At 34.9% G+C, this 26,976-nt stretch overlaps 1 protein-coding gene across 4 annotated transcripts in view; it reads right to left on the bottom strand.

The window, feature by feature from the left end:
- Positions 1-3,042: 3,042 nt before the first annotated feature.
- The window catches only part of rg (A kinase anchor protein rugose), a 150,777-nt gene continuing 126,843 nt past the window's right edge, over positions 3,043-26,976 (bottom strand). For 3 of the 4 annotated variants that reach the window (XM_080179419.1, XM_080179418.1, XM_080179420.1), the window contains exons 65-89: positions 25,458-25,659; positions 24,691-24,822; positions 24,124-24,269; positions 23,290-23,352; positions 22,852-22,927; positions 22,332-22,460; positions 22,043-22,170; positions 20,832-20,924; positions 20,253-20,339; positions 19,664-19,790; positions 19,091-19,219; positions 18,737-18,884; positions 17,610-17,727; positions 15,935-16,066; positions 15,261-15,538; positions 10,739-10,848; positions 10,338-10,417; positions 9,656-9,769; positions 9,073-9,212; positions 8,480-8,591; positions 7,875-7,928; positions 7,060-7,159; positions 6,379-6,441; positions 5,570-5,658; positions 3,043-5,065 (exon numbers count right to left, since the gene is read on the bottom strand). In XM_080179419.1, coding sequence (XP_080035545.1) covers positions 4,975-5,065; positions 5,570-5,658; positions 6,379-6,441; positions 7,060-7,159; positions 7,875-7,928; positions 8,480-8,591; positions 9,073-9,212; positions 9,656-9,769; positions 10,338-10,417; positions 10,739-10,848; positions 15,261-15,538; positions 15,935-16,066; positions 17,610-17,727; positions 18,737-18,884; positions 19,091-19,219; positions 19,664-19,790; positions 20,253-20,339; positions 20,832-20,924; positions 22,043-22,170; positions 22,332-22,460; positions 22,852-22,927; positions 23,290-23,352; positions 24,124-24,269; positions 24,691-24,822; positions 25,458-25,659 — 2,941 coding nt within the window. In that variant the 3' untranslated portion in view covers positions 3,043-4,974. The remainder of the gene's footprint in view (positions 5,066-5,569; positions 5,659-6,378; positions 6,442-7,059; positions 7,160-7,874; positions 7,929-8,479; positions 8,592-9,072; positions 9,213-9,655; positions 9,770-10,337; positions 10,418-10,738; positions 10,849-15,260; positions 15,539-15,934; positions 16,067-17,609; positions 17,728-18,736; positions 18,885-19,090; positions 19,220-19,663; positions 19,791-20,252; positions 20,340-20,831; positions 20,925-22,042; positions 22,171-22,331; positions 22,461-22,851; positions 22,928-23,289; positions 23,353-24,123; positions 24,270-24,690; positions 24,823-25,457; positions 25,660-26,976) is intronic. The other variant, XM_080179421.1, reaches the window with a different exon arrangement.

The following is a 26,976-nucleotide window of genomic DNA, read 5'->3' as shown; positions in this document are numbered from 1 at the left end:
TCCCCATCGGCAGGGAAGCAGCCGAGGAAATGGTGTCTATGAAATCAACGGACAGCGGGCATGACCGCCCAGGTAGACCAGGACCGCCCTCTGGCAGACCCCGCGGCCCCTCAGGAGGACAGGCCGCTGTTCAGACACTCAACCTGGCAGCCAGTGCCCCAGCCGCTGCCAACAACAACCCGCAGGTCCCACTGCTGACCGTTCCAGCAACAAATGTGCCACCACCAAACCTGATACCTGCCGGCGCTGACCAACGTATCCAACCCAAGGCAGCCTCTGCCTTCTACCCCACATTGGGAGCCCATCAACCCTAAGAAGATACTCACCACTAGGATTCCATTGAATCATTATCGTTTGTATATATTTTTAGCCCTAAGGAGCGGGCCGAAGGCCTCAACCACTGTCGGAAGTCTGGTAGGGAAACCATCTCCCAGCCTTCCGAGGGGAGAGTTGTGGTATTCGGCAACCGTGAGCCATGTCTATGGCACCCCTGATCTGGGGTTCGGTGGAGGGTCAATGGCCCTCCCCCGAGTCCTGGGGAAGGGGTCTAGTGACCCCCTCCCTACGCTTAGAATTAATGATTTGAATCTGTCATGTTTATTATGGTTAACTGTATTCTTAATTCTCCCCCACCCTTTCCAGGGATGGGGGAATCATTATTGCCCAAACTGACCATTGTATATATATTATTTATGCTTTTATGTTATGATTATTTATTCCTATCCATGTAATTATTGTTTGTTGTATATAACTCCAGTATCTCTTAACCCTTCAATAAAGTGACAACTGAAAGTAGATGTTGATCATTATCTAGTGAAAGCTAGAGAAGCGTAGCTTCTCTATAGTAAGGTGTCCACGTCTGTCACACTGCCGTAATCTGATTGAACTCCGGTGTCTGCCATTGATCCTCGGCGGATACCACAAATGCACATTGTGAAAGTTTGAAAGATTTATGAAAATTGAAAACATATTTGTTTATCAACATAATCATTTTTCATCGTAATAGAGATATCAAATATAAAGAGAGGTATATACAGGGATCTACAAGGATAAGACAATGGCCGATAAAGTGATGTACCTTACAAAATAATTCACAAAATTACCCCTTCTGTAGATTACGTTTATTGGTTGAAACGTTTGGATACTCAACTAAATGAACCAACCAATTAAAATTCATTGAAAGTCCCGAAAGTTGTTAAGCCAACGAATAAGAAAACGTATACAAGACACTTTGGGGACCAGAGTAATAAAAAGCCCATTGTCCCCTCTCTCTCTGGGTATGCAAAAGATGCCAGGCAGGGAGAGGACATTGGGCTGTTTATCACACTAGTTAGTCTCCAATCCAAAGTCTTATAATATCGTTTTCTGAGTAGTTAGCATAACAACCTTGTGGACTTTATATCAAATTCAAATATTTTTGGGACAAAACAACATATACATTTGATGTCAACATTTTAAAATGATAATTACATTGTATTAAAAATTAATAAACTATTTTTAGTAAACAATGAATACTATAGGTTTTACACAATATAATTCAAGTATCCAAGGACTGAAAATTGAATTTTGATTGGTTGGTTCATTAAAATGAGTGTCCAAATGTTTTAACCACTAATTGTAATCTATGTAAGGGGTAATTTTGTGAATCATCATAATCTACATAAGGGGTAATTTGTGTGTCATTATTGGGGATGTAAATCAATTTATCGGCCAATGTCTTATCCCTTTAAATCCCTGGGTCTAACAATTTTTCAGCTAAATGAATGCCTCTATAAAATAATTTCTATTGTGTTAACCTTATGTATGCAAAAAGCCTCAAGCACTGAGATATGCAGAAAAAAACCTTGTAATCAAAATCCGAATAATTTAAGATAAAAATATATGATCTAAAATGTCGTCTTGCTATTAATTTCTTTTTGAAATTATATTAATGGATATATATTATGCGTGAATATTATGACAGGGGAAATATTGTCATTTATATAGGTTGCTAACAAGAATATCACTTATAAAACAGTTCGTTCATCCAGGGGGGTGGGGGGGTTAAGGGGGTGGGATCGTTAATTTATCTAGCTACAAGTTTCATAATTAGGGTTCATAATTATCTGGTGTAAGATCCAAGTAATAATAAATTAATTACTATATTATAACTTATGGCGAAACGAGTATTGGTGTGAAGGGGGGTATGAAATTTTCGTGAGCAAGAAAACCTTGTGCACGCCACTGGTTTTGTTCATTTTAGTATATTATATATATTCACTTATGATTTAAAAAGAGAGAATAGTTATTTCTTTCATCGTATTATAAACCGCTTTCCGCGGATATAGAATGTACAATTATAAGATTAAAACCAGATTTTTAAGCCCCGAGGTGCCGAAGGCACGGGCTTAAAAACTGGTTTAATCTTATGATTGTACATTTTTATATTGGTAGAAAGCTGGATATAATACGATGCTAGACCTAGTTTTTTCGTACGGATGAGAACCGGTTCGTATCCATCGGATTCGAATGAATACGAGAAAATAATATCAGTCATTTGAGAAGAACGAAAATACCCAAATGAAGAGAACCTCAGTTACAAAAACAGGATGATAATAACTATAATTAGCGATGCACAGATATATAAAAACCTTCTAGCAAAATAGAAAAAAAATGAAGGTACACTAATAAGAAATGTAGCAGTTGGCAACAAGTTAACCATCTACCTTTACATACAAGTAGTTGTGAAAATTACATTAACCCGAATGAACCTTACTACTTTATTAACAAACAAACGGACAAAACAAAGTATAAAGTTGATGCCTAGAGATAGAGGTCATAGAAATCTTTACCAAGAATTACAGCATTAAAGCATAAAGAAATAATTACGATCACATTTCTCCTGAAAAAATTGCTTAATGCGTTAATAACAGAAAAAATGTATATACTAGTTGCGCGCAAATAATAGAAATCTTCACCAAAAATTTCATCTTTATATCAGATATACGGACGGGCGGACATAGTGAACTATAGAGAAGCTTTGCTACTAAAAATGAGAAAAAATATTTTAGACTAGATTTATTGCATCCTTCTTTAAAATTGATCATGTAAAAACCAAACCATAAAAAAACTTAAAACTATTTATAAAAAAAAACATTAATGGCGTAAGGAAAATCTTACAAAAATTAACAAGCATAAAACTATAAAAAGCAAAATACAATTATAAAACAAAAATTAAGATTAATTCTAAGTACTAATAATAACAAAAATCACAAAAATTAATTAAAAAACGGAATGTTTAAGAATATACAATTGGAATGCTGTTTTTTCTTTCACATATTTCAAAAAGGGTCATTTATTACGCGTATTTTCTGTAAAGTTTTGTGTCAGCATTTAATCAAATGCGCTTATTAAATCAAAAAAATAATACGCGAAAAATATGACCATGTTCATAATAATTCACATTTTTTATTTCATAATCATAGAATATCTTCACAATTATCAAACCAAATAAAAATGTTAAAATGCTAAAATACAAGATTCAAAACTTTTTCTAAACTTTAGTAGCGAAGCTCCTCTATAAGAAATACTAGAGGACTCAGTAAAGAAATAACTTCTAAAGCCTAGGTCAATAAAGAGGGTAATTTTTCTGTAAAGTTGTGTAGTCAAATGCGCTTATTAACTTATCAAGTCAAATTGTTCTTAATTTTGACCAAATATATATATATATATATATATATATATATATGAAATGTTAATAATTAAGAACAGTTTGACTTAATAAGCGCATTTGACTAACGCTAAAACACAACTTTACGGAAAATACGCGAAAAAATTTCTTTTTCTAATAAAATGTAAGCAAAAAATAACTTGGCTACTATTAGACATAACCGTCCTTGCCGCAATCACATGATAATTCATAAATAGGGGATGATTATAAATCAATCAATGTTTTAAATTCACATAATTTTTTTTAAAAATGCACAATAGCTTTTTATGTTTATATTTCATACTAAATTAGCTGCAGATAAGATCAGCCAAAAAAAAAGAATATAAAACCGCACTGCAAGGCTTATGCGTTACTATATACGATTTTTCAGTATGACTTGGAACCGGTTTTATTTATCGGTTTCGAAACCATACTTGTAAAAACAAACAAAAAATCAATCGTGTTATTTTAAAGAGGAAAACCTCTAAAACAATTCAAAATAAAACCAGTAAAATTTACAATATGGCATGAATAAATCAATCTAAAATTAAAATTTAAAAACCTAAAACATTTTTAAAAGTACCCTCCACCAAGAAAAAAATACATTCGTTGTAAAACTTAAGAAGTTACATGTTAAATACTTTATCATTAAATCACACAAAATCATGGAAATGCTTTTTTCAATAAATGTTTTTTTTATACAATACATAAAAAGCATCCCAGTAAAACTCTACAAATATGAGCGATAAAAATCTTACAATTTTTTTAAGCGCCATTAAAATACGCTAAATATTTTGTTTAAATTTTTACACTAACAATTATAATCAACGTTCATCCTTTTTTTTAGTGGTAATTTTTAAGCATTCAAATGTTGAAATGTGAACGCTTAGTATATTTGTGGGCGTTAAGATGTTGATTTGTAATATTAATATATTTGTGAGCGCTCTTGTTTTGATTGATAAGCACTCAGTTGTGAATTGTAAACCTTGAAATGTTGATTTGTGAGCGATAAGATGTAGAATTGTGAGCGCTTAGATAGCGATTTATGAGCCCTCAGGTTATGATTGATAAGCGCTTAGATGTTGTTTGACAGCACATAGATGGAAATTTGTGAGCGCTTTGATATTTATTTGTGAGCGCTGAGTTGGTGAGTTCTGAACGCTCAATATCACTGTTGGAACTAATGGTGCCAACAGTTGAAGTCTATTGATTGACTTAGTGCTTAGATGTTATTTGTGGTGCTTAGATGGTTATTTGTAAGCGCTGAGTTGGTGATTTGTGAGCGCTCAATACCTCTGTTGAAACTCATGATGCCACCTGTTGAAGTCTATGTTGAAAACAACAACAGATCCTGTTGACAGACCTGCCAGCAAGAACCTGAAATGAAAAAAAATAGTTATTTATCACATCGTATTATAAACAGCTTTCAGCGGATATAAAATTGTTCAATTTTAAGATTAATACCAGTTTTTTTTTACAGGCATTAGTGCTAATTAGGAAGCAAACCTGTTAAAAATCTCATTTTTAAGGGTCAAGTTTCAGTGCTAGAACATCACCAATCGTAAGGTCCTCTCATCCTTTGTAAAAGTAACAGGATCTCGCTAACAGCTAAACCAATATGATTCTCCTTTACAATGTAGCTTCTCATAGTCATGGAAACGTTTTGGGATAGGGTTCACCACCCTCCCATGCCTAGTCGCCCAAAATATAAATATTTAAAAAGTCACCACGTTCATAGTTCAAATTTCTATGAAACTAGCGCCGCCTAGCGGACATTTAACTATATTTGGTTAAACAGCTGATATTAACACAGATCTAAAAGAAAACATTTTGGGGCCACTGGAGACGCATCCGATAGTATACAATATACAAATAACTTACTTTTGATCATGGGACAGAGCCAGAGCTCGAACACTTGACTCACAACTTGGGAAAGAATACAAAAGGGTCAGGTGGAAAGTTCTCCAAACCTAAAATTTTGTCAAAATTCACATTGGATTTATTATTACTTGGATTATCATGTACTCTAATAAAGTAAAAATTATAGCTGGCTAAAATAACGATCTCCCCCATCCATCCTACTAGATGAACGAAATGACCAATAAGTGATATCCATGTTAGCAACCTAAAGTTGCCGACAATATTTCCACTGCCATTATATCCACGTATATTCTATATCCATTAGATTAATAGATGGACGTGTCCTAGGAATAAGGAGAGATAAAAAAGGGATAAGAATTGAAAAAATAACAGTTATATCACTTTACGGACGGACGGAGGTTCAGGCCCTAACTATGGAGTAGCTACTCTACTGAATAATCTCTTAAGCATAAGAGTGAGCGAATTTCAAAAGCTTAGGGAAGTATAGATGCATGACCCAGATAAATAACTGGCCCAAGTGGTGGAAACTTATTTCGTCTCGTTAGCAAATTGTTTTCTGTTCTTTGTAGCTGTGCAAAAATTTTCGAGGCTATTGGGTGATATTCAAAGACCCAATTGAATGTCGGCACAAGGTCCCTACCCCATCGTTAGGATTACATATAGCTCATGTCACCACTATTCTTTTACTTTATATAAAGAAGTGCCATTGATTATAATAAATTGGCTTGTTTTACCATTAGTAAATAACTTCCCAACTATTTATGAGATCTTAAAAAACATCCCGTAACTTTAGCTTCAGTATCTTTTACCTCAATAATGCCTTTTTCTCCAGCGGTTATCACATACTCCCCATCTCGAGATACTATAATGCTCTAAAATAATAATTCTAAGATCAGTAAGATTCACTTCTAAAATAAAAAAAAGAGGATCATTCTGTTTTTCGAGCAATTTCCGTAAAGTTGTGAGTTTAGTCAAAGTGATCTTAATTTTGACAATTTTATATATATACATTTAGTCAAAATTAGGAACAGTTTGACTTTGTAAGTGCTAAAATAACGACCCCACCGACCTTTTACCCCATCCCCTCCTACTGGAGGAACGAACTGACCAATAAATGACAGAGAAAATAGCAACCTAAATCGACGACAACTTTTCCCCTGTCATAATGTCCAGGAATATTCTACATCCATTATTTCAATGTTATAAATCTGACTTGGTGACAATTTAATAAGTCTGTTTTATATGATTTGAGGTCAACAACTTCAACAACAACAAAAACTTAGGATCATGGAAAGAAAAAAAAGTAACGAGTTTCGTCGTATTTTCACAGTAGCTTTTGATGGGTTATTTTAGGCTATGTAAATGTTAATGATTGCCCCATAGGGGCTAGAAATAAGAGAAAAGCTACTGTAAAAATACGACGAAACCCGCAACTTCGTTTTCATGGCTACAACAACAACTTCGTTTTCTTTCCACGATCCAAAACTTACATTAATACTATCGGATTGAAGCTCGCATCTGAGAAGTTTTCCGTTGATAGTAAAGAGAGCTAGATGATGTGAAGGATAGCTTGCCAATACAATTCCTTCCCTGAAAAGAATAACATAGTATATAAGTATTAAAGATTACTCAAATTGCAATTATATAGAAGCTTGTAATTCTTTAGGACGCCACGGCATTTTAGGTATTAATCTACGAACATTTACTACGGAGAGGTATCATAAGGGATAAGATTATGGACGATAAATTAATGTACATTGTACAGCCCCAATTATGAAATTAATACACCCCATTTGTGAGGAAAAGATATAGCTGCAAAAGTTTGGACAGTTTTTACAACCTAACAAAATTTATTATAAGTTTTTGAGCCAATGAATGAGTAACTGTATTTATAAAACTTTGAGAGCCATTATGATTTATAGTCCAATACCAACTCTTTCCATTAGGGAGAAAAATAATCTAATTACATCAATTAGAAAATGATTTGCAGACATACAAACGTGTTATAATAGTTATTTATCGCAACGTATTATAAACAGTTTTCCGCGGATATAAAAATGTTCAATTATAAGATTAAAACCAGTTCTTTAGCCCCGAGATGCCGAAGGCACGTTCTAAAAAAAGTTAGTTTTAATCTTATGATTGTACATTTTTATCTCATATTCGTAGAAAACTGGATACGATGCTATACATAATTTTTCAAAATAGCTGAAACCGGTTCTAATCCATCGGATATTTATCAGTTTCGAAGCCATTCTGGAAAGTACATTTAAGTGTAGCTATGCAAATGAATGATGAGACTGACCTACTGAGCCACAAGCAAGCTGCACTGTGCAGGTCAACTGGACCACTCAATGACCTGAGCACATTAACAACTATAGGTCATTGGTCAGGTAGATGTGGGAATGTAATTACAAAGTTTTAGATTATTTTTTTTTTAATTAACAAGCCTTCATTAATGTCTAGAAAATAAATGTTCAATTCAAGGCAAAAATAATCAGATTGACTAACAATATGCAAATATGCAAAATTTAGTGGTCGTGATACGGCAAGTTATTAGTTATTACCATTTGAAACTACTTAAAATTTCGATATTTTTGTAATATTGACGTAAAACTTTTTTTGTTCTGTTTCTAAAGGGAAGTGGATAAGAAGGAGAGGGGAAAAGAAAGTGGGTTGGAGAGAAAATTTGTCAGAATCCTGGTATCTTGTCACTGGCAAAATGTTTACGGGTTTTAAATAATCTTAGGTTTTTTTTTGGATTATAGTTTTTGGTACAAAAAACTTCCGTATAAATCCGTAACGGATTAGGATAAATATGCCTAAAAAGTAAAAATAAATACTTTTAAATAAGTTCCAAAAATTGGCCATGAACACTGAACAGATAAACAAACCATAGTTTGTATGTGCCTGAGAAGATCCCCAAAAGTGGTGTGTACCAGCAGGGGACCATACAGAGATCCGGATACTACGAGGCCAAGCTCAGCTGAGATACTCACACAACTTATTGTGTTCTCATGTCCTGAAAAATTGAAAAGGATTACTTTTTATTTATCTTCTATCCGTGGCATATTATTAGAGTAAAACACTAGAAGGAGAAATGGTTAAATAACTGTATCTCCCCATCACAATGTTCTTGTGCCGACTCTCAATTGGGTCATTAAAAATCGACCATTGGTGTTGGGAATATTAACACAGCTAAGGAGCAGAAAACAATTTGGTAGCAGACGAAAAAGGTCATTGAAAAAGATACTTTAGAAATGTTTGCAGCATTAAATTTAAAACAGATGGCAAAGTCAAGGGTCTAAAGGAAAAAACAAAGGCCGATAGATTGATTTAAATCCCCAATGATAATACACTCAACTAAATGAACCAACCAATTAAAATTATACAAAGTCCCCACAGATGTTAAGCCAGCGAATAAGAACACGTTCTAATAAAAGTTTGGGCACAAGTGTAATAAACAGCCCATTGTCCCCTCCTCCCAGGGTTGGAAGGCTTACCTGTAAGAATAGCTCTAGGTGTGGGGACCTCCGCCTCGCCGACAATGGCTTGAGTCCTGGCATTCCAATGCCAGAGCAAAACTGTACAATCCTCGCTTCCAGATACAATGTAACAGTCACTTGATATATTGCACTCAGACCTGAACATTCAAGTGTTGCAATTATGCTATAAAATATCACGCAACCTCTTGCTATTTCTTAAAATTTATGTTTAACAAAATTCCTATTGGCAGCCAAGCTACACTATATATAATATGTAGGTATGTGTTTGACTTTTAAATTCATTGCGTTTTTTTCAATTTCAAGGTTTTTTGTCTGTAGCTTAAAATCTCAATAACTACTGAACCAATCGAGTTTTCCCTTTAAGGGAAACATCTATTTTCAAATTTGAGTCTTTAGATGGTTTCATGTTATTGTTCTAGCCCCTCTCTACCTCTTCGAAAAGTTCTGATCTGCATTGATTTAAGTTTTCAGAAAATATTTATAAATGTCTTTGGGTGGTTTAAGAATATTTTTCTGGCCTTCTTTTCTTTCCACTCGTAGATAGGGGCGGGGCAACTAGAAACAAATAAAAAGAACTGACCTAGCAAGACAGGTTACCACACCATAATGACCAAATATAATCTGTGTAATTTTAGCAGTTTCAGCAGAGAAAACTCGGAAGGAATTGTCCCAAAATCCAGCCGCCAAAATAAACCTAAAACAAGAAAAAAAATGTCCATGGGTAGGGTATTAGGTAGCGCAGCTTTGACAACATTTTTGGTTTGGAATAATATTTTACAAATATTTCAATATTTTAAAGTCAATTCAAATTAAATTGGCCTCAAATAATTTATAGGTCCTTTTTAAAATCTAACCAGAGATCTCATAAGATAAGACAATGGACGATAAATTTGTGTGAATCCCCAGTGATGATCAACAAAATTACCCCTTTTGTAGATTAAAATATTGGTTGAAAAGTTTGGAAACTACTAGATTGAGACAAACTATCAAAATTTGATAAAACGAATAAACGTGTAAATAAAAAATTGATGTACCGGTAAATTTACAGCCAAATATTCCATTCATGCCTTTTAACTAATTTAAAACTTTCTATAGGCGATCAAAAACCACAAGCATTTAAAAATTGGTTTCTAGCCCCTGCTAGAGCCCTCCTGAACCTAACTTAACCAGCCTAACCTAAAAGTATCACCCCTGAAATGCTTTTGTGTGGGATACGTAATATAAATATAACTTTTGTGTGTTATGAGTAACGTAAATGTAACCTGCTATCAACTGTGGCCACAAAGCAATGTTGGCTCATGCGGATTTTCTGAGAGAAATCCTCTCCTAAATGTCGTCTTGCCTAAATATTAAGCAAGAATTAGCACAAGAGAAAAAGATTTCCAGAAAAGAAATAATAAATAAATCTAGCCATTACTTGAACAAACTTCATTAAATGGATGATACAGAGAAAAAATAAAGAGAATAAGAGATGGATAATTTTACATTTTTACATCCGTAGAAAACTGGGATATAATACGTTGATATACATATTTTTAGTATTGCTGACAACCGAATATTAATCTGGTTCGAAGCAATACTAGAAAGCAATTTAGAGTAGAAAAAAAGAATAAAAAGAAAACAAATGGGACACATTCCATATTGTGTTCAGTTATTTACTTACCATTTGCCCGGTAGTGTTGGTTACAACCGCCAGAACAGGATCCATAGCCAGTGGCAGGGGGGCGGATGTGTTGGGCGTCTCCGCCGCGTAACTCGGAGACTGCGTGGGAGCTACACATAAAAATTGTATTAGTTAAAGCAAACATTGGCTCATTTTGTAATTAATTAATAACAAAAAGAGTAGATATTTTTTGAAAATGTTTTTATTTTAAATTTAAGTCTTTAATAGGACAAGAAGATGTAAGGTACTAGTTTTTAAGAAACATTTCAATGTAAGTCTTCAATGAACGCTAAAAAATACGAGTTTCTTAACCTTTTTTTTGAACAATGACATTTAAAGGGGGGGGGGGGGGGCGAAAGTGACACTTTTTGAAACCAAAACTAAAAGTCAACAAAGGAACTCAACTAAAAAAAGAGTTACAGGTCTGAGATTTTGCATGGCAGTTGCTTTATAGAGGTAAAATATGGAACTGTGAAGAAACAGCGGCGCAACCGTCGAAAACCGCCGTTTCCCGCCGAAATTTTTTTTGCCTTTTCTCGGCGGTTTTTGGCGGTTGCGACGCCGTTTCTTCACAGTTCCATATTGTACCCCTATAAAGCAACTGCCATGCAAAATGTCAGACCTGTAACTCTTTTTTTAGTTGAGTTCCTTTGACTTTTAGTTTTGGTTTTAAAAAGTGTCACTTTCGCCCCCCCCCCTTTATTTAATAAATAATAATAAAAAAAACATGCATATCACTTACCTCATATATATATAGTTTCCATACTTAATGTTATGATTTTAGATTTTTAAAAAACTATTATAAATTAAATACCTACAAAAGTGAATAATTAAAATAAAAAATAAATAGATTATAAAAAGCGTTTTAGAAAGAAATATAAATTGATAATATAAACTTCAAAATCAATGCAAAAAAAATATACAAAAAGAAAATAAATCAGGGGTGTATATTCTGCATGGAATCCCCGGCTCAGGGGGGGGGGGGGGAAATAAGTGGTTGGAGGGAAAAAAAATGTAAAAATTAAGAAAACTGAAAACATTATTTCCATTTCGCCCCCCTCCTTGGTTAAAAAAATAAAAAAATGTGTGGTAGGAGGGATAAAATAAAAAAAATATAGAGTTCTTTAAATATTTTTCTATTTCCCCCCCTACTTTTTAAGAAAAATCTAGGGGGGAAAAAAATTAAAAATTTTGTAGCAGGGGGAAAAAAATAAATCTTGTGCAGAATATACACCCCTGAAATGAATATAAACATGCAAATAAATAACCCATGCAAAAAATAAACATATCTGAAATACAGGTATAAGAGCAATTATACAGCTGCAACAATGTTGTATGTCCGCCATTTTTTTAGTTGGCGCCAAATTATTATTTGGCGCGAATTTGTTGAAAGGGAACTATCCACGAACGAGAGCATGTGATTCCACCTTCCAGCATTGGTCCTTAGTAATTTTTTAGTGAATATACTAGGTTTGTGTTTAATATTCAGTTTTTTTTTTTTTAAAGTAAGGTTTTACTAGGTATGGTTTTATATGAAAAATTTTTTTTAAATGTAAATCGTTTTTTGATGCAATATCACCAAATGCTTTGTTGAGTTCAAAGGATAAAATTAAATAACACGGTAGAAAAGCATCAAATGCTGTAAATTGCAAAAGAACTTTAATTAAACTGTTTACAATATTATAAGTTACCAATCCTTTTTCTAAATATACATTTTCAATCAAAATAATATACTTTTGTGACAAAGCTTTTAAAAAACAGTTTGAACTCATCAAAACATTTGCACCAAAAAATGCTTTACTTTTAAAAGTTTTTTTATATAAAACAATGGTAAATCCTAACTTTTTAGTCGATAAACCAAATATTAAACTTAAACCTAGTATATTCACAACAAAAAAATTACCATGTATCAATGCTAGAAGATGCTTAGAATCACTTGCTCTCGTTCGTGGATAGTTCCCTTTGGCGCCAAAATTGTTGCAACTACTGAATTGTTAACGTGCAGGGTGCAGTGATACTAGCAGGGACAGGAATATGTCATCTAGACATTTTAATAGTGAACCTAGATAGACAAAGATAACAGGCGTTATCCTCTTAGAAATTTTTTTTCAATTTTGAAAATTTGGGTATCCCCCCCCCCCCCCCCCAACAACGACGAACAACTATTTTAGGTTAGGTTTTAGGCTAGGGAGCCGAGCGCTGCGGCTAGGCAGGCAAGGGGGCCGAGCGCTGCAGCTAGGCAGGCAAGAGGGCCAAGCGCTGCGGCTAGGCAGGCTAGGGGGCCGAGCGCTGCGGCTAGGCAGGCTAGGGGGCCGAGCTCTGCGACTAGGCAGGCTAGGGAGCTGAGTGCTGCGGCCAGAGTTCATAGTTCACTGTCGGGGGGGGGGGGGGGGGGGGGGAGTTAATCAAATTTTCAAAATTGAAAAAAAAATTTCTATGAGGATAATACCAGATAACGTTAATGTACAATAAAGTTTGTTAAAATCTTTGTCTACCCTGGTTTCCTATTTTTATATCAGAAAACATGTCCCTGGCCCAGTTTTCTAGCCACTGAGTAAGCTTGAAAGCTGAGGGCTAGCGGGTTGGCTGGTCATTGGCTTTTCCTCTGTTTACCTTTCCCCTATCCCTGGTTTAAAGAGCACTTTTTTTGATATATTGACTACAAAATATCTATAAGTTTTATTATGATATAAAAACTGTAGCTTCTCTATAAAGTTTCTTATTTATTAGGTAATGTTATCAGTCAAGGCATCCTTTTACAAAAGTAATAGGATTTCTGTCCATGCCGAAGGATCTCGCTAACTGCTGAACCGATATGATTCTCTTTTACAATGTAGTTTCTCATAGGTCCTGTAAAGGTTTATAACTATTAAGGAGAAAGTACCACCACCATCCCAAGAGAAATCGCCAGAAAAAAATACTATTCTTTCAGTAAAAGGTTTGCACTTATCGGTCCACCAATTGACATTCAGCCAGCTTCTTTGGTACGACTTATGGATATCAATTATCAATGTAATTTAAATTATAATTTTCCATAACCAAATCTAAATATTAAACCTTATCCAAGTGAATTACTATACTTATTACAAAGTGACACAGTTAAATATCGGTAAAAATCATTTGGTCAATGGTAAAATTGATTAGACTGCTTGTGGGGATAAAAATTATAAAAAAAGAGACTGTACATGAACGACAGCAAGAACTTGCTATCAATTGCGTATATAATTTTACAACCCCCCCCCCCCAAAAAAAAAAAAAATACGTGTGGCTTAGCCAATAGCTTGTATTTTTAAATTCTTTTACTTCAATCTAACTGGTGTGATTATTTAGTGCATGTGAAAGATTACAAGACATAAATTAAGCAAAAGATTTTTACTTCTGGTTAGATGTGCTTTAGAACTAATATAGAAACAAAGTTACTTGTTCATTTCTATAGTATCTTCCTTAAATCTATAAATTTTCTGCCGTTCAATCCATTGAAATGAACCCCCCTCCCTAGTTAATAAAAATAAAATTTATACAATTATACATTATTCATGGATTATAATAGTTTTCTATCATAAAAATGTGATTCAATAATAGTTCTAAAGTACCAAGAAACAGAATGCTTAAATCTTTTTAATAACTTATGTCCTTTGTGAAATACTTAATACTTAGTGAGTTAGTAACACAATATTAGGATAATTCTAAATATGCATACTTTAATAGAATTCAGAATAATCACAATAACAATTCATCCAATTTGCAGTAACTAGGTATGTTTTTGCATAATTTAAGTCAGTATGAGACTGCCAAGCTGTAGCAACAGTCGCTAAAAATATTCTCTGGCAAACTTATGCAACTTCTAATGATTTTGACACGAGGGGGGTGTAATACAGACAACAAGAGTGGTGTTAAATTATCAATAGGGGGGGTGTGAGCCTTGGGGTGTAAAACAGACATTCAGTGGGGTGAAAATTTTATTCAAAACATTCAACTGAATGTTTAAAATGCTCAAAATGTAAAATAAAAGGTTAATGTCAAAGTATTTTGATATTGACCCCCCCCCCCCTAATTTAAAGGGAGGTGAGAATATATATTTTATTGTGATCAAATAATTTCTATTAAAAGATACATATAAAGCAAATCCTAATTAAATAGTTGTTAGTGATAATTATTTATACATATAAAAGTGATTTGTTATTACTAAATATATTAGTGAATACATATATAAAAGTTAATATGCATCATTACTGTGTGTGCAATGCTTTAGATTACCCCATTAATTTTTTTAATACCTATAACCCCATTAACTAGGTATATATAATATATTTTTTGTTATTTAGAAAAGTTAGTGAGAGTGTAAATAGGCCTACCCCAAAGAAAGTGCTTACTATTAATATTTAAAATCAACGAAATAAAGCATTTTTTAAAATTTGAATTAAAATTACTCTTGATTTTAAGATATTAATAGTAATATGATAGTGCTCTTTTTTTGTAAGATTACATGAAAATGGCGGCGATTTTGCCGCCATTATTCTACCTTGCCCGACACTGCCGCCAGAACTTGAAGCTGCGCCGCCAACCGCCGTTGCTGCTGGGCCACCGCCGGCGGCAGCAGTCTCTGATTTACCGCCGCTAGCGGCCCCAGCCGTAGCTGCTTGGGAAGGACTAGGACTACTAGCAATAGGGGACGAGGACGAAAACCGGTTTATGGACGAAGTAGCAGGATTTGGGGTGGAGGGAGTCGAGTCCCGACCTGTGAATGAGGGGTTCCACCGGTTGACGGCGAACTGGTGCGCGGCTGATACAGTTAACACACTGAAAAAGAATGATTACTGTCATGTCTGTCATTTCTATATGTCTGTTTGTCTATCTGTCTGTTTGTCTTTATGTCTGTTTGTATATCTGTCTATTTGTCTATATGTCAGTTTGTCTATCAGTTTGTTTGTCTATATGTCAGTTTGTCTATCAGTCTGTTTGTCTATATGTCTGTTTGTCTATATGTCAGTTTGTCTATCTGTCTGTTTGTCTATCTGTGAATTTGTATATATGTCTATTTGTTTACCTGTCTATACTATCTATCTATCTATGTATTATACCTAGGTAAAGTTAGTTGGGGGAATATGTATTGGCTGTAATATGAACAATAGGAGAATTAGAGAGTAACTATATAACATACAAACATCCTACTATCTATCTATCTATGTATTATACCTAGGTAAAGGTAGTTGGGGGAATGTATTGGCTGTAATATGAACAATAGGAGAATTGGAGAGAAACTTCATGACCATGCAGACATCTTCGGGAGAACTGTTGAACATCATTGGTGAGAGGTGCATTGCAGAGCTGAAAATGAATAGTTATTTTATCGCATCGTATTATAAGCAGCTTTCCGATACATGTTTTTTTCAGTACGGCTTATTAAAAGGAAGTAGTTTCAATTGTACATCCAACAGGAAAAGCTGAGCGGTAAGAAAATTCAAAATAAAATAAACTTTGTAATAAACCTTATAATAAATTTTTTTGTGTGTATGTGTACCGAAGGAACCGATATGCTTCTCCTTTTGGGAGAGGCTACCACCATCCTTCTAAGAAAAATTGCCCCTAGAAGAAAATTTGCTAAAAACAAATACAGTGTGGCCACAACCAAAAAAATACTGATACTGAAGAAAAAAAGGGAAATACTGAAAATACTGAATCCTAAAACAAGAAAAAATACTGAAAATACTGAAGAAAAAAAAGGAAATACTGAAAATACTGAATCCTTAAATAAGAAAAAATACTGAAATACTGAACAAAAAAATACAAATAATGAATAAGTATTTTTTTTATATGATTCCTCATTTCAAAATTTCATATCATCATAGCTTTATTATTAGGGGGATATTTTAAAGATCTTTTAATTTTGCCTCTTAGATTTTATTGCACCAATTAAGCAGAAAATGACTGATAAATATTTTAAATGATTACAAAACTTAAATACTTTTTAGTTGAGTTAAGAGCCTAGACGTCCAACCTTTTTTTTGGGGGGTGGGGGGCAAAATTTTTTAAGGGGGGGTAATTAGCTTTTGGGGGGGGGGTAAAATGGCGCGCGAAGCGCGCCGCAAATTTTTTTTACCCCCCCCCAAAAAAAATTTTTTTACCCCGGGGGTAAAATTTGTTTGGGGGGGGGGGGTAATTACCCCCCATGAAATCTGTTGGCAGGGGTAAATTTTGTTTACCCCCCCCCCTAAAATTTACCCCAGGGGAAAATTTTTTGGGGGGGTATTTAACCCCCCAAAATTGTTTGGGGGGTAAATACCCCCTCCTAAACAGTTGGGGTGCCTACGGCAACCCCAAATTCGTTTTGGGGGGGGGTAATCGCTACTTTACCCCCCCCCCTTGGACGTCTATGGTTAAGAGCATGCTAAAAAAACTTTACCTTCAATAACCATGCAAAGTACTCACCTTAGATTATTCATTCTATTAATAGACAAAAAAACTATCTGAAAAAAATACTGTATAAAAGCATCTCAAATATCTAAAAAATTTATATTTGAGATGAAATTGAAAAAAAATGTATATTACCATAAAAAAAAAGCAAAATTAATGTACAAAGTTGTAGGGTAATTTAAAGGAAAGTAAAGTGAGGCGCGAAGCGCCGAAAAAAATCTGACATCAACTACTTGAAAAAACATCTTATTTATGCAATTTTTTTTGGAATTTAAGAAATAATGAAAATACTGAATCATGAAAATTTCCAAAAACTGAAAAATACTGAATAAAATTTTCAAATACTGAATATTCAGTATTTACTGAAAATACTGAAGCCCCAATTTCCAAATACTGAAGAATACTGAAGATTTTCAGTATACTGAAGAATGTGGCCACGCTGCAAATAACTCCCTACCTTCTTGGGGGATGTGGTTCCAACAACAGCTGGCTGGGGGTCTGGCCAAAGCTGCGGATTTGGTTCTCCACAGCTTCTCTCATCACTGGATCATGCACACTGTCCAAATCAACAGAACCTAATTTAGATAAATTAATCAGGCATCCTTTAAAAGGAGTAAGTCAATGGCCCAAAAATCGATGTACATTCCTTATGATGATACACAAAATTACACCGACTTTAAATTGCAATTGCAACTATGTTCGTAAATCATTATATTTCAACGATAATACATATATGCTTTCTCAATTCAATTCCTCAGGGATCTAAAGGAATAAGATATCCTATTATATAAAGTAGTAAGCGTTTTTTGTCTGTCCCGAAGGATCTCGCTAACCGCTGAACCGATATTGTTCTCCTTTACAGTGAAGATTCTTTTAGGCACTGGGAAGGTTTTAAACTATTTTTAGGGAGGGTGTCTTCAGCCCCCTCCCCCCTAAAAAAATATTTTTTTTTATTTTTGAAACTAAAATTTAAAATGGGATGTGGTCGACTTTTCCCACTCCAACCTTAAGTGCCCCTAGAGGCTTCTAGGGGCGTATTTGCTAGTTAGTAGATAAATTAATGTAAATCCCCAATGATGATACAAAATTAGCCCTTCTGTAGATTACAATAATTGGTTGAAATGTATTTACACTCAACTTAACGAACCATTCCATCAATATTCAATAATAGCCCCAAAAATTTTTAAGTCAACGAATAAGAAAACGTAATTATAACTTTTAGGACTAAAGTAATTAACAGCCATTGTTCCCTGCCTCCCTGGCAGTTAATAACAATCCTTTGATTGCGTAACATTGACTGGATATCTTAAAAATTCATAATAATGATTTGCTAATTTGCGTATAGTCCCTTTCGTGGCAACGCTCCTTAAGGGGCGATTTTTCGTTTTTTTTTTACAGTAATTTTTCTCCTATTTCTAGCCCCTGCGGGGCCAATTGCTAACCCTGTGGGGCAATCACCTAACCCAATATGATAAAACCTAAGATAACCTATCAAAAGCCATTTTAAAAATACGACGAATCGCGCCTTAAGGGGCGTTGCCACGAAAGGGACTATTCCCGCTAATTTGCTTATTATAGCAATACCTTCATAAGTGAGATAGTAGAACACATTTGTGGCTCTCACTGCCTCCGGACCCTTCTGCTTGTATCCAAATATCAGGTCAATCCATTGATGCAGTTGGCAGGACACAAACTCAGATTCCAGCGCCTGACGATTTATCCGGACAAACTCCTGATAGATAAAAAGTTGATTATTTTACTGAAACAAAGAAAACAAATAGTATAAATAAATATATATACATAACTTGAATGTTGCTCCAGATTTTCATATGCTCTGATAAAGGGATTCATACATACTAGCAAGCAAACAAATGGTTCAGCTTTGTCCATCATCAAGCTATTCAATGACATTAACATGTGGATAGATAGACAATTTACCTGAGGGCTAGATGCCCATGGGGGGAGTTCAACATTGTCAACGGCAAGTCCATCGTCTAGCTGTCCAAGCTTGTAATTATTTGAATTAACAAACATTTCTGACAGGTAGAAAAACTCGGGTATTAACTCCTGAAAATTAAATATCATTATAATTAATGGATTTATAATGGCTAAAAGGTCGCAAAAAGTACAGAAACAATGATAGAAGGTTATATAAATCTTATAATAGTTATTTATCGCATAGTCGTATTGTAGAAAGCTTTCCGCGGATATTAAAATGAAAAATTCTTAACCAGTTTTGCTAGACCCGATTTTGCGTTTTTTTTAAAAATCTGTGGAAAATTGTCTGAAATACGATGTTATATATTATTTTTCAGATTGGCTGAAAACCGGTTTTAATCCAGCGGATATTAAACGGTTTCGAAGCTTTACTGGTATACAAAGTTCTTGAATTCCCGTATGCATAAAAGCCAAAACACTTTTGGCCAATTCATGTTCATTTATATTTATAAATAAGAGTCTCTTATAAGTAGCGCAGCTATACTTTAATTAGATGGAGTGTATCAATATTACCTTAACGTCACTAGTGTCTCGCTGACAGTTTTGCCAGGATGATTTGACAGATGAGAAGAGACGGTTGGGATGATCGAACTTGCCACCCTGCATCGCAAGGAACAGTGTGGTGAAGGGTTCAATTCTGTTTCAAATATTTCATTTATAATAATTGTAACAACCCAAAAATAAACTCCGCTAGTTTTATGTGGATACTAATCAAATCTTAGCCTATAAACTAAAAAGATAATAGGTTCCAAGCTATTATGTCAAACCGAAAGAATGACAATTATAGTAGAAAGCAAATTCATTGAATGATTTTTGAAAAGAAAAGACCCTCAGAAAAATGTTGTAAAATTTAAGGGTTGGTCTTACGGGTGTTCATTTTCAATGACCACTAAAATTTGAAAATTAAACTTTTCCTAAGTAGGTAAGTAAGTACTGTAAAGTGTTTTCTTTATATAGACCGGCAATAGAACATAACAAAAAATCAAAAGAACTTTTAAAATACTATCAAAATTAATTTTGAGTATTTCAGCTCATAAGCGCAGCTACTCTTTAAGAATATCCATGTATGTACGTCCGTATTTAATAAATGAATAAATTCCTGATGAGCCAATTAAGAGTGAATGCAGACGTAGAATAGTGGGTGCCATAGTGGAATGCTGGAATTTGATCATGCTCCCACGCTTCATATCTAAAATTAACATTATAAATTAAAATGTTAATTGCTTTCCCTAAAAGTACCCATCGAGGCAGATTAATAGGGGAAAATGGGCTGTTTGTTACACTAGTCCCCAAAGTTTTATAACAACGTTTTCTGATATGTTAGCTTAACAACTTTAGGGACTTATAATGTATTTTTATTGTTTAGTTTATTAAGTTAAATGTCCAAACGTTTCAACTAGTAATTGTAATCTACAGAAGGGGTAATCTTGTGTATTAAAATTGGGGATGTACATCAATTTATCGGCAATTGTTAAACACTTACCTATCAAGCACCGTTGGTCTGAAAATTTTTGTTTTTACTTTTAAACAAAAAAAACAACATAAATTTTATTAATGACTCGCAAATTATAAACTTGAAGTTATAGTTTTGCTAAAAATATAGCTACAATTTGTGCGTTTTAGACTTTGGTAAAGTGTTTGGTAGAATAAATTAACATTGATCTACAACCCTTTTTTTTACCTGTTGACAAAGTAGTCTCGTCTGGACTGATTGAGGGCTCCTATTGGTTTACTAAGATCTCGGAAATTGTTCGGCGAACTAAGGTCAAGCTCCCTGAAAGATATGATTATTTTATATATTTTCTTTCAGCTATGAATTTTACAAATAATACACTACATACACACCGTACTTTTTTATTGTAATACACTGCTAAAACAGCGGCGGAATCGCTGTAAACCGTTATAGTTTTCTTTCGACAATTATTACTTAAGAATTAAAGGTTTTTGGCGATGGCCGCTGCTTTTTCAAAAAATAGAGTAGATCAATAGATGGGGAAGGGGTTAAATAACTGTCCAAACCCTGTGGACCCTGTGCCCACTTTCAATTGAGTCTTTTATCTAATAACGTCGTAAATATTAACAAATCGCTAATAAAGAGCAGTAAGCAGTTTGTCAGCAGACGAAAAAGGTCCCCAAGACAAGAGCTAGGTAGTTGTTTGGGTTACACATCTATACTTATTACATTTATTATCAAACTATGCAAAATCAGAGTTTTATAGGCTGAGTTCCTGTAAAATGGTATAATAAGTGACATCTCCGCCCCCCCCCCCCCCTCCTTCCCATTTGTATCTAATATCAAATAGAATCAATACAATTTAATAATTTCAAAATTTGAAAGGATTAATCTTATCTCATTTTCAGGACATTTGGATATTTGATACCTAAATATTTGTAATAGAATTATTAAGAAGTAATTTAACCAGAAAAAAAGATTTTTGTATTTGATATATGATGTAAGTGGATATATATACAGGTGAAAATGTGTCCTTAATTTAACTAACTTATACGGACCGCATTTTTTGGTCAGTTCGTTTTTCCAGTAGGAGAGGAGGGGGAGGGGTTAAAGAAGCTAGATTGGGGGTTATCGTTATTTTAGCCAGCTGCGTGCATCTCATTATCAGAGTACATAAAAATCTGGTGCAACATCCAAGTAATAATATACCTATCGATTATTACGGGTGCTGTCACACAAAGCAACTGATTGAGCATAAAAACACCCCTCCCCTCCAAATATTTCAAAAATAATTTGAAAGGAGGAGGGAAGGGGTAATTTTGTTTCTTTGTTTGTTTATTACTTTAGGTCAGGTTAGGTTAGGTTATATTGGGAACTGGGTAGACCAGCAGGGTTAGGACCCCGCAGGATAAGAACACCCCGCAGGGAAATAATCCTACCTGGAATCGTAGTTAGTGATAATCCATGGGAAAACTGGATACTGATTAAGATCATTGTAAGTACGTCCTGCTATTGTGTTCAGGAACATCAGATACTCAAAGTTGGAAATCTCGCGTCTTTGCCATTTCTAAAAAAATACCACGGGAAATCACCGAACCATTTATGTCTGATCTCTATTACCGAAATTACATGTTGGGTCCGTAGCCATTCGTCCTACTCTATTACCAAAACATTGATTTTACAATGCAACCTTTTGTTATATCTTATCCCAATTCATAAGAAATTTACCTGTGTCATATTAGAAGCTCTGTACAGCTGTCTCGGGGACATCATGCTAGCCCTTCGTGTCTGTGGGATGCCATACTTTATCCCCACTCCAACACGTGGCAGGGCTTTTATCACTTTCTTTACTGTAGACTGAAATATGAGACAGGTTTTATTAATATACGTGGATATTATGACGGGGGAAAAGTTGTCATTAATTTAGGTTGCTAACATGGACATTAATTATTGGTCAGTTCGTCCATACAGTAGAAGTGGGGGAGGGGGTAAAGGGGCTAAATTGTGTGGGGGGGGGGGGGGGAGATCTTTATGTTAGCCAGCTATAAGTTTCACTCCATTAGAATACATGACAATCTTTACTTTACCCCGCAGGGTTAAGTCCACCTGCAGTTGTTAGGCATAGGTAAAGAAAACTACCCAACCCACACTTTGTCTTAAATTCATTTCAAAAATAAGAGGGCAAAAGCACCTAATTATTTAGGTAAAAACTTATTCCTGGCCCTCACTGTAAAATATAAAACACTACCTGGTCTGGGAAAGCAAACATGATTGAAGTTCTAGAGGCGAGGAATATTTCTAGGGCTGTGTTGTTCAGTAAGTACCTACAAATATTTGAAATGTTATATTAATTTTAGATTTAGAAAGATTAGGAAAATTATATATGGGTTATACACAATGGGAGATGATTTAACAAGGGGAAATAAAAGAATCTGGATTAAAATAAATCATGAAAGAAGATGAAAATACATTTAATCACTAAATATATGAATTTATTGTTTTTTTTTACTGTGATAAAAATCTTAAAAACCTTCCCTGTACCTACATGAGGCTTCACTGTTAAGGAGAACCATATCGGTTCAGCGGTTAGCGAGATTCTTCGTTTCAGACAAAAGGAAGCTTGTCATTTTATCAAATAGGATAGCCTTTCTATTTTAGTGTTAAAGAAATGTTTTATAAGTTTTACCTTCTAGAAAATATCGCTCTGATTTCACTGAAGAACCACTTTCCATGCAAATGGTCACAATACCTAAACGTATAGTTATTCTTAGCAACGTATCATAGATAACTTTCCGCTGATAGTAAAATAAAAATAACACACTCAATTTCAGTTTTGTTGCCCCGAACATTCAGACCCTCCGTGCCAACAAAAATGGTATTCAATTTATGGTTTTTATTCTATTATTCGTGAAAAATTGTCAATAATACGATTCGATATATAATTTTCAGTATTTCTCAGAACAAGTTCTAATCCAGCAAATATTAATCGGTTTCCTAAGAGGCCAAGAATCAATATTTTACTATAAAAAAAAAAAACAGTGTATATTCAAAGGGGGGAGGCGGTTGTGCCACTTTTTGAAAACATAAGTATAACGTGCATGATCTCAGCCCATAAAAGAGTTACATGTCTAAAATTCGGCACAGTATTTGCTTTTGTGGAGAACAATATGGAACTGTGAAGAAACGGCGGCGGAACCGCCGCACCCGCCGAATTTTTTTTGCCTTTTTTCGCCAAATTAGACAGTTCTCAATCATCTGAGATAAACTTCTTTTATCATGTGACACTTGTGATATTTCAAACATGTCAATATTAAAAAAAAATGTAAGTGTAAAATCTTACAAGTGTCGAATTTTAGAGCTGTAACTCTTTTATGGGCTGAGATCATGCACGTTTTACTTTTGGTTTCAAAAAGTAGCACTTCCGCCTCTCCCCTTTGATTACAAAGATGTAATTAAAATAATCTGATTTAATAAGCGGACAACTGTTTTTAAACTAACACAAAAAAAGGAAATACCCTACCTAAGTACAACAGGATCTAGCTTGGCAAATTCCGGACTATCCTCGTTCACTTCGAAATACAGCTCAGACGAGGTTATAGAGATGGTTCCAGGTAGAGAGAGACCAGGGGATACTAGCTCAGCTATAGTACTCATATTTACAGGTCCCTAGATAGATAGATAGATAGATATAGTTCCAGGTAGAGAGAGACCAGGGGATACTAGCTCAGCTATAGTACTCATATTTACAGGTCCCTAGATAGATAGATAGATATAGTTCCAGGTAGAGAGAGACCAGGGGATACTAGCTCAGCTATAGTACTCATATTTACAGGTCCCTAGATAGATAGATAGATAGATATAGTTCCAGGTAGAGAGAGACCAGGGGATACTAGCTCAGCTATAGTACTCATATTTACAGGTCCCTAGATAGATAGATAGATAGATATAGTTCCAGGTAGAGAGAGACCAGGGGATACTAGCTCAGCTATAGTACTCATATTTACAGGTCCCTAGATAGATAGATAGATATAGTTCCAGGTAGATGACTTACAAATCAATCAATTTAGAAATATTTTGGGGAACTGACCTGTAGATCAATATCCAGTTCTCTGTCCTCGACCATGAGCTCAGCGTCCTCAATGAGGTCTTGTTGCTGATGATGACCTCCCTGTCTGTCACGTGACTGGCTCAGTACACTATGCATCTTGTCCTCTGCGGCCTAGTAACAATTGGAGGTTAGAATAAAATCATTCTTATATGATGAATTTTTCCAAAGTTTTAAGATTTTTTGGCTAGGCCTCCAAGTTTAGGAGCTGCAGGCCGCCAGGTGGTCTCTGGACAGATAAAAATGAAAAATATAATTTTTTAAGAGTTAGATGTCAGCTTATGAAACAAAATAGGTATGTTTGTTTTGTCTTCAAATATGTGAATAACATTCAAAAGATGCATATTTTGTTTTTGAAGTTGACCTTAAACTAGACAAAAAAAATTATTTTTAATTTTTACCTGTACAGAGACCACCTGGAGGCCTGCAGCTCCTGATCCTAGAGCTAGGCCTATCCAAAAATCTTAAAACTTGGGAAAATATGGATGATTTTATCCTCCAGTCCAAAGATAAAGTATATACTCACTGTTTACGCAAATGTGTCAAAACTCCCCCCCCCCTTATTCTAACCCACGAATAAGTTATAGCCAACAAGCGAAAAAATATAAATTAATATTTGTGGGGCACCTAGGAAGGTCGTCAATTCTATAAGTGTTGCCCCGTGTAATAATAGCTGAAAATTATGTATAGGTTTCGTGATTTTTCCCGATTTAATTTCATTGTTTGTATAAGCTGATTCTAACAGTAACCTGAATAGCATCTTCATGAGAGGAGGCCTCTGTCGGTGCCTTGAGAGTTGCCTCCGGATGACTGGAGCCGAAAGTGTTGCGGACAAACCTCTTGCGCCGCCGCGCATCATCCTCCCACACATCCAGCTTCCAATACTGGGGCGGAGTTCTGGGTCCTGTGTTGGCGGGGGGCGGAGACCTTGCCTTCTTGTCGTCTAGCATTCTAGAAAAACATAGAATTAGAAATCAATGGTACCAAAATGTCCACATATAGCCTTCCCTTTCTCTCTCTTGAAACACAGCCTTCACTCGTTTTTTATTTGGTTTTGATAGAGTTAAGATGTATACAGTAGCTGTGATTTTATTTTTGATGATATATTCTAACAATTGGTCTATAATAACATTGTTGAATTATAATTTTTTAAAGATATTGAAGATTTTGTTATGAAGCAGCAGTAGTTACTAATTTAATCGTTATGGTTGAGATAGATTTTTAACTGTTAAAAGATTTTTTTGTTTCATTTTCGTCTAACATCTATTCGTCTGTGTGAAAGTCTGTGTGTGCTTAAGCAGGGAGGGAGGGGAACATTGGACTGTTTTTTACACTAGTCCCCAAAGTTTTATAATAGTTCTTTTTTATTGTCCTAATAACTTTGAGACTATTATTTAATCTAGATTTTTTGGTTAATCAAGTTGAGTGTCCACACGTTTCAACCACTAATTATAATAATACAGAAGGGGTAATTTTTTTGTATTATCATTCAGGGAGTAAGGGAGGGGACAATGGATCGAATATTCAATTTTTAGGAGTCTCAGACTTTGGGGACTGGCTTAAAGGGAATGTGCAAGAATTTAGCAGTTTCTGACTGAGCTTGGGGACTTGCGCATAGAATGCCGCTACTTGTTATGTATGTTTTGAATATTGCAGACGGGGAGAAGGGACAAGGGAAGTGGGGGGAAGGGAAATAAACACTCGTCGTGTTAGTTTGGAATGTAGCAGACGGGGAGAAGGGAGAAGGGAAGTGGGGGGAAGGGAAATAAACACTCGTTGTGTTAGTTTGGAATGTAGCAGACGGGGGGGAGAAGGGAGAAGGGAGGTGGGGGCAAGGGAAATAAACAGAATAAAAAGGGGCAGTCATATTCTTGCTAGCAGCTGGCCGGGTCCAATAATCTTTTAGTATAAAAATCGCACCAAAAAACCTCAATATATTTCATCAAAAACAAGTTGTGATTTCACTTTACATGACGCTATGGAAATTTTTGATTGATTGATTAGCCATAGTCTCTTAGGGTTTGGACCTAAGTAGTCATGGAGTAGGCTGAGACACTTTTGTATAGCCACTAGGGCTATCAAGCTCCACGTTCAAGCACATTATGACTTGACCCGCTATCTCATGAGAGCTACTCATTATTACCTCACCCTCGCCGAGTATGGCAGGTGTCCCAAATTAAGTCACCGTAATGAATGACGCTCTCCGCAGAGGAGCTTGGGATAAGGGTAGTACTGATATTTTGTACTTGACTATTAAGTATCTAAACT

This window comes from Acartia tonsa, chromosome 12 (assembly GCF_053477335.1).
Source record: "Acartia tonsa isolate MP-2025a chromosome 12, ASM5347733v1, whole genome shotgun sequence".
In the NCBI taxonomy this organism is placed as follows: Eukaryota; Metazoa; Arthropoda; class Copepoda; order Calanoida; family Acartiidae; genus Acartia; species Acartia tonsa.
The sequence above is the reverse complement of the archived record's forward strand: the minus strand, read 5'-3'. Positions and strand labels throughout refer to the sequence as shown.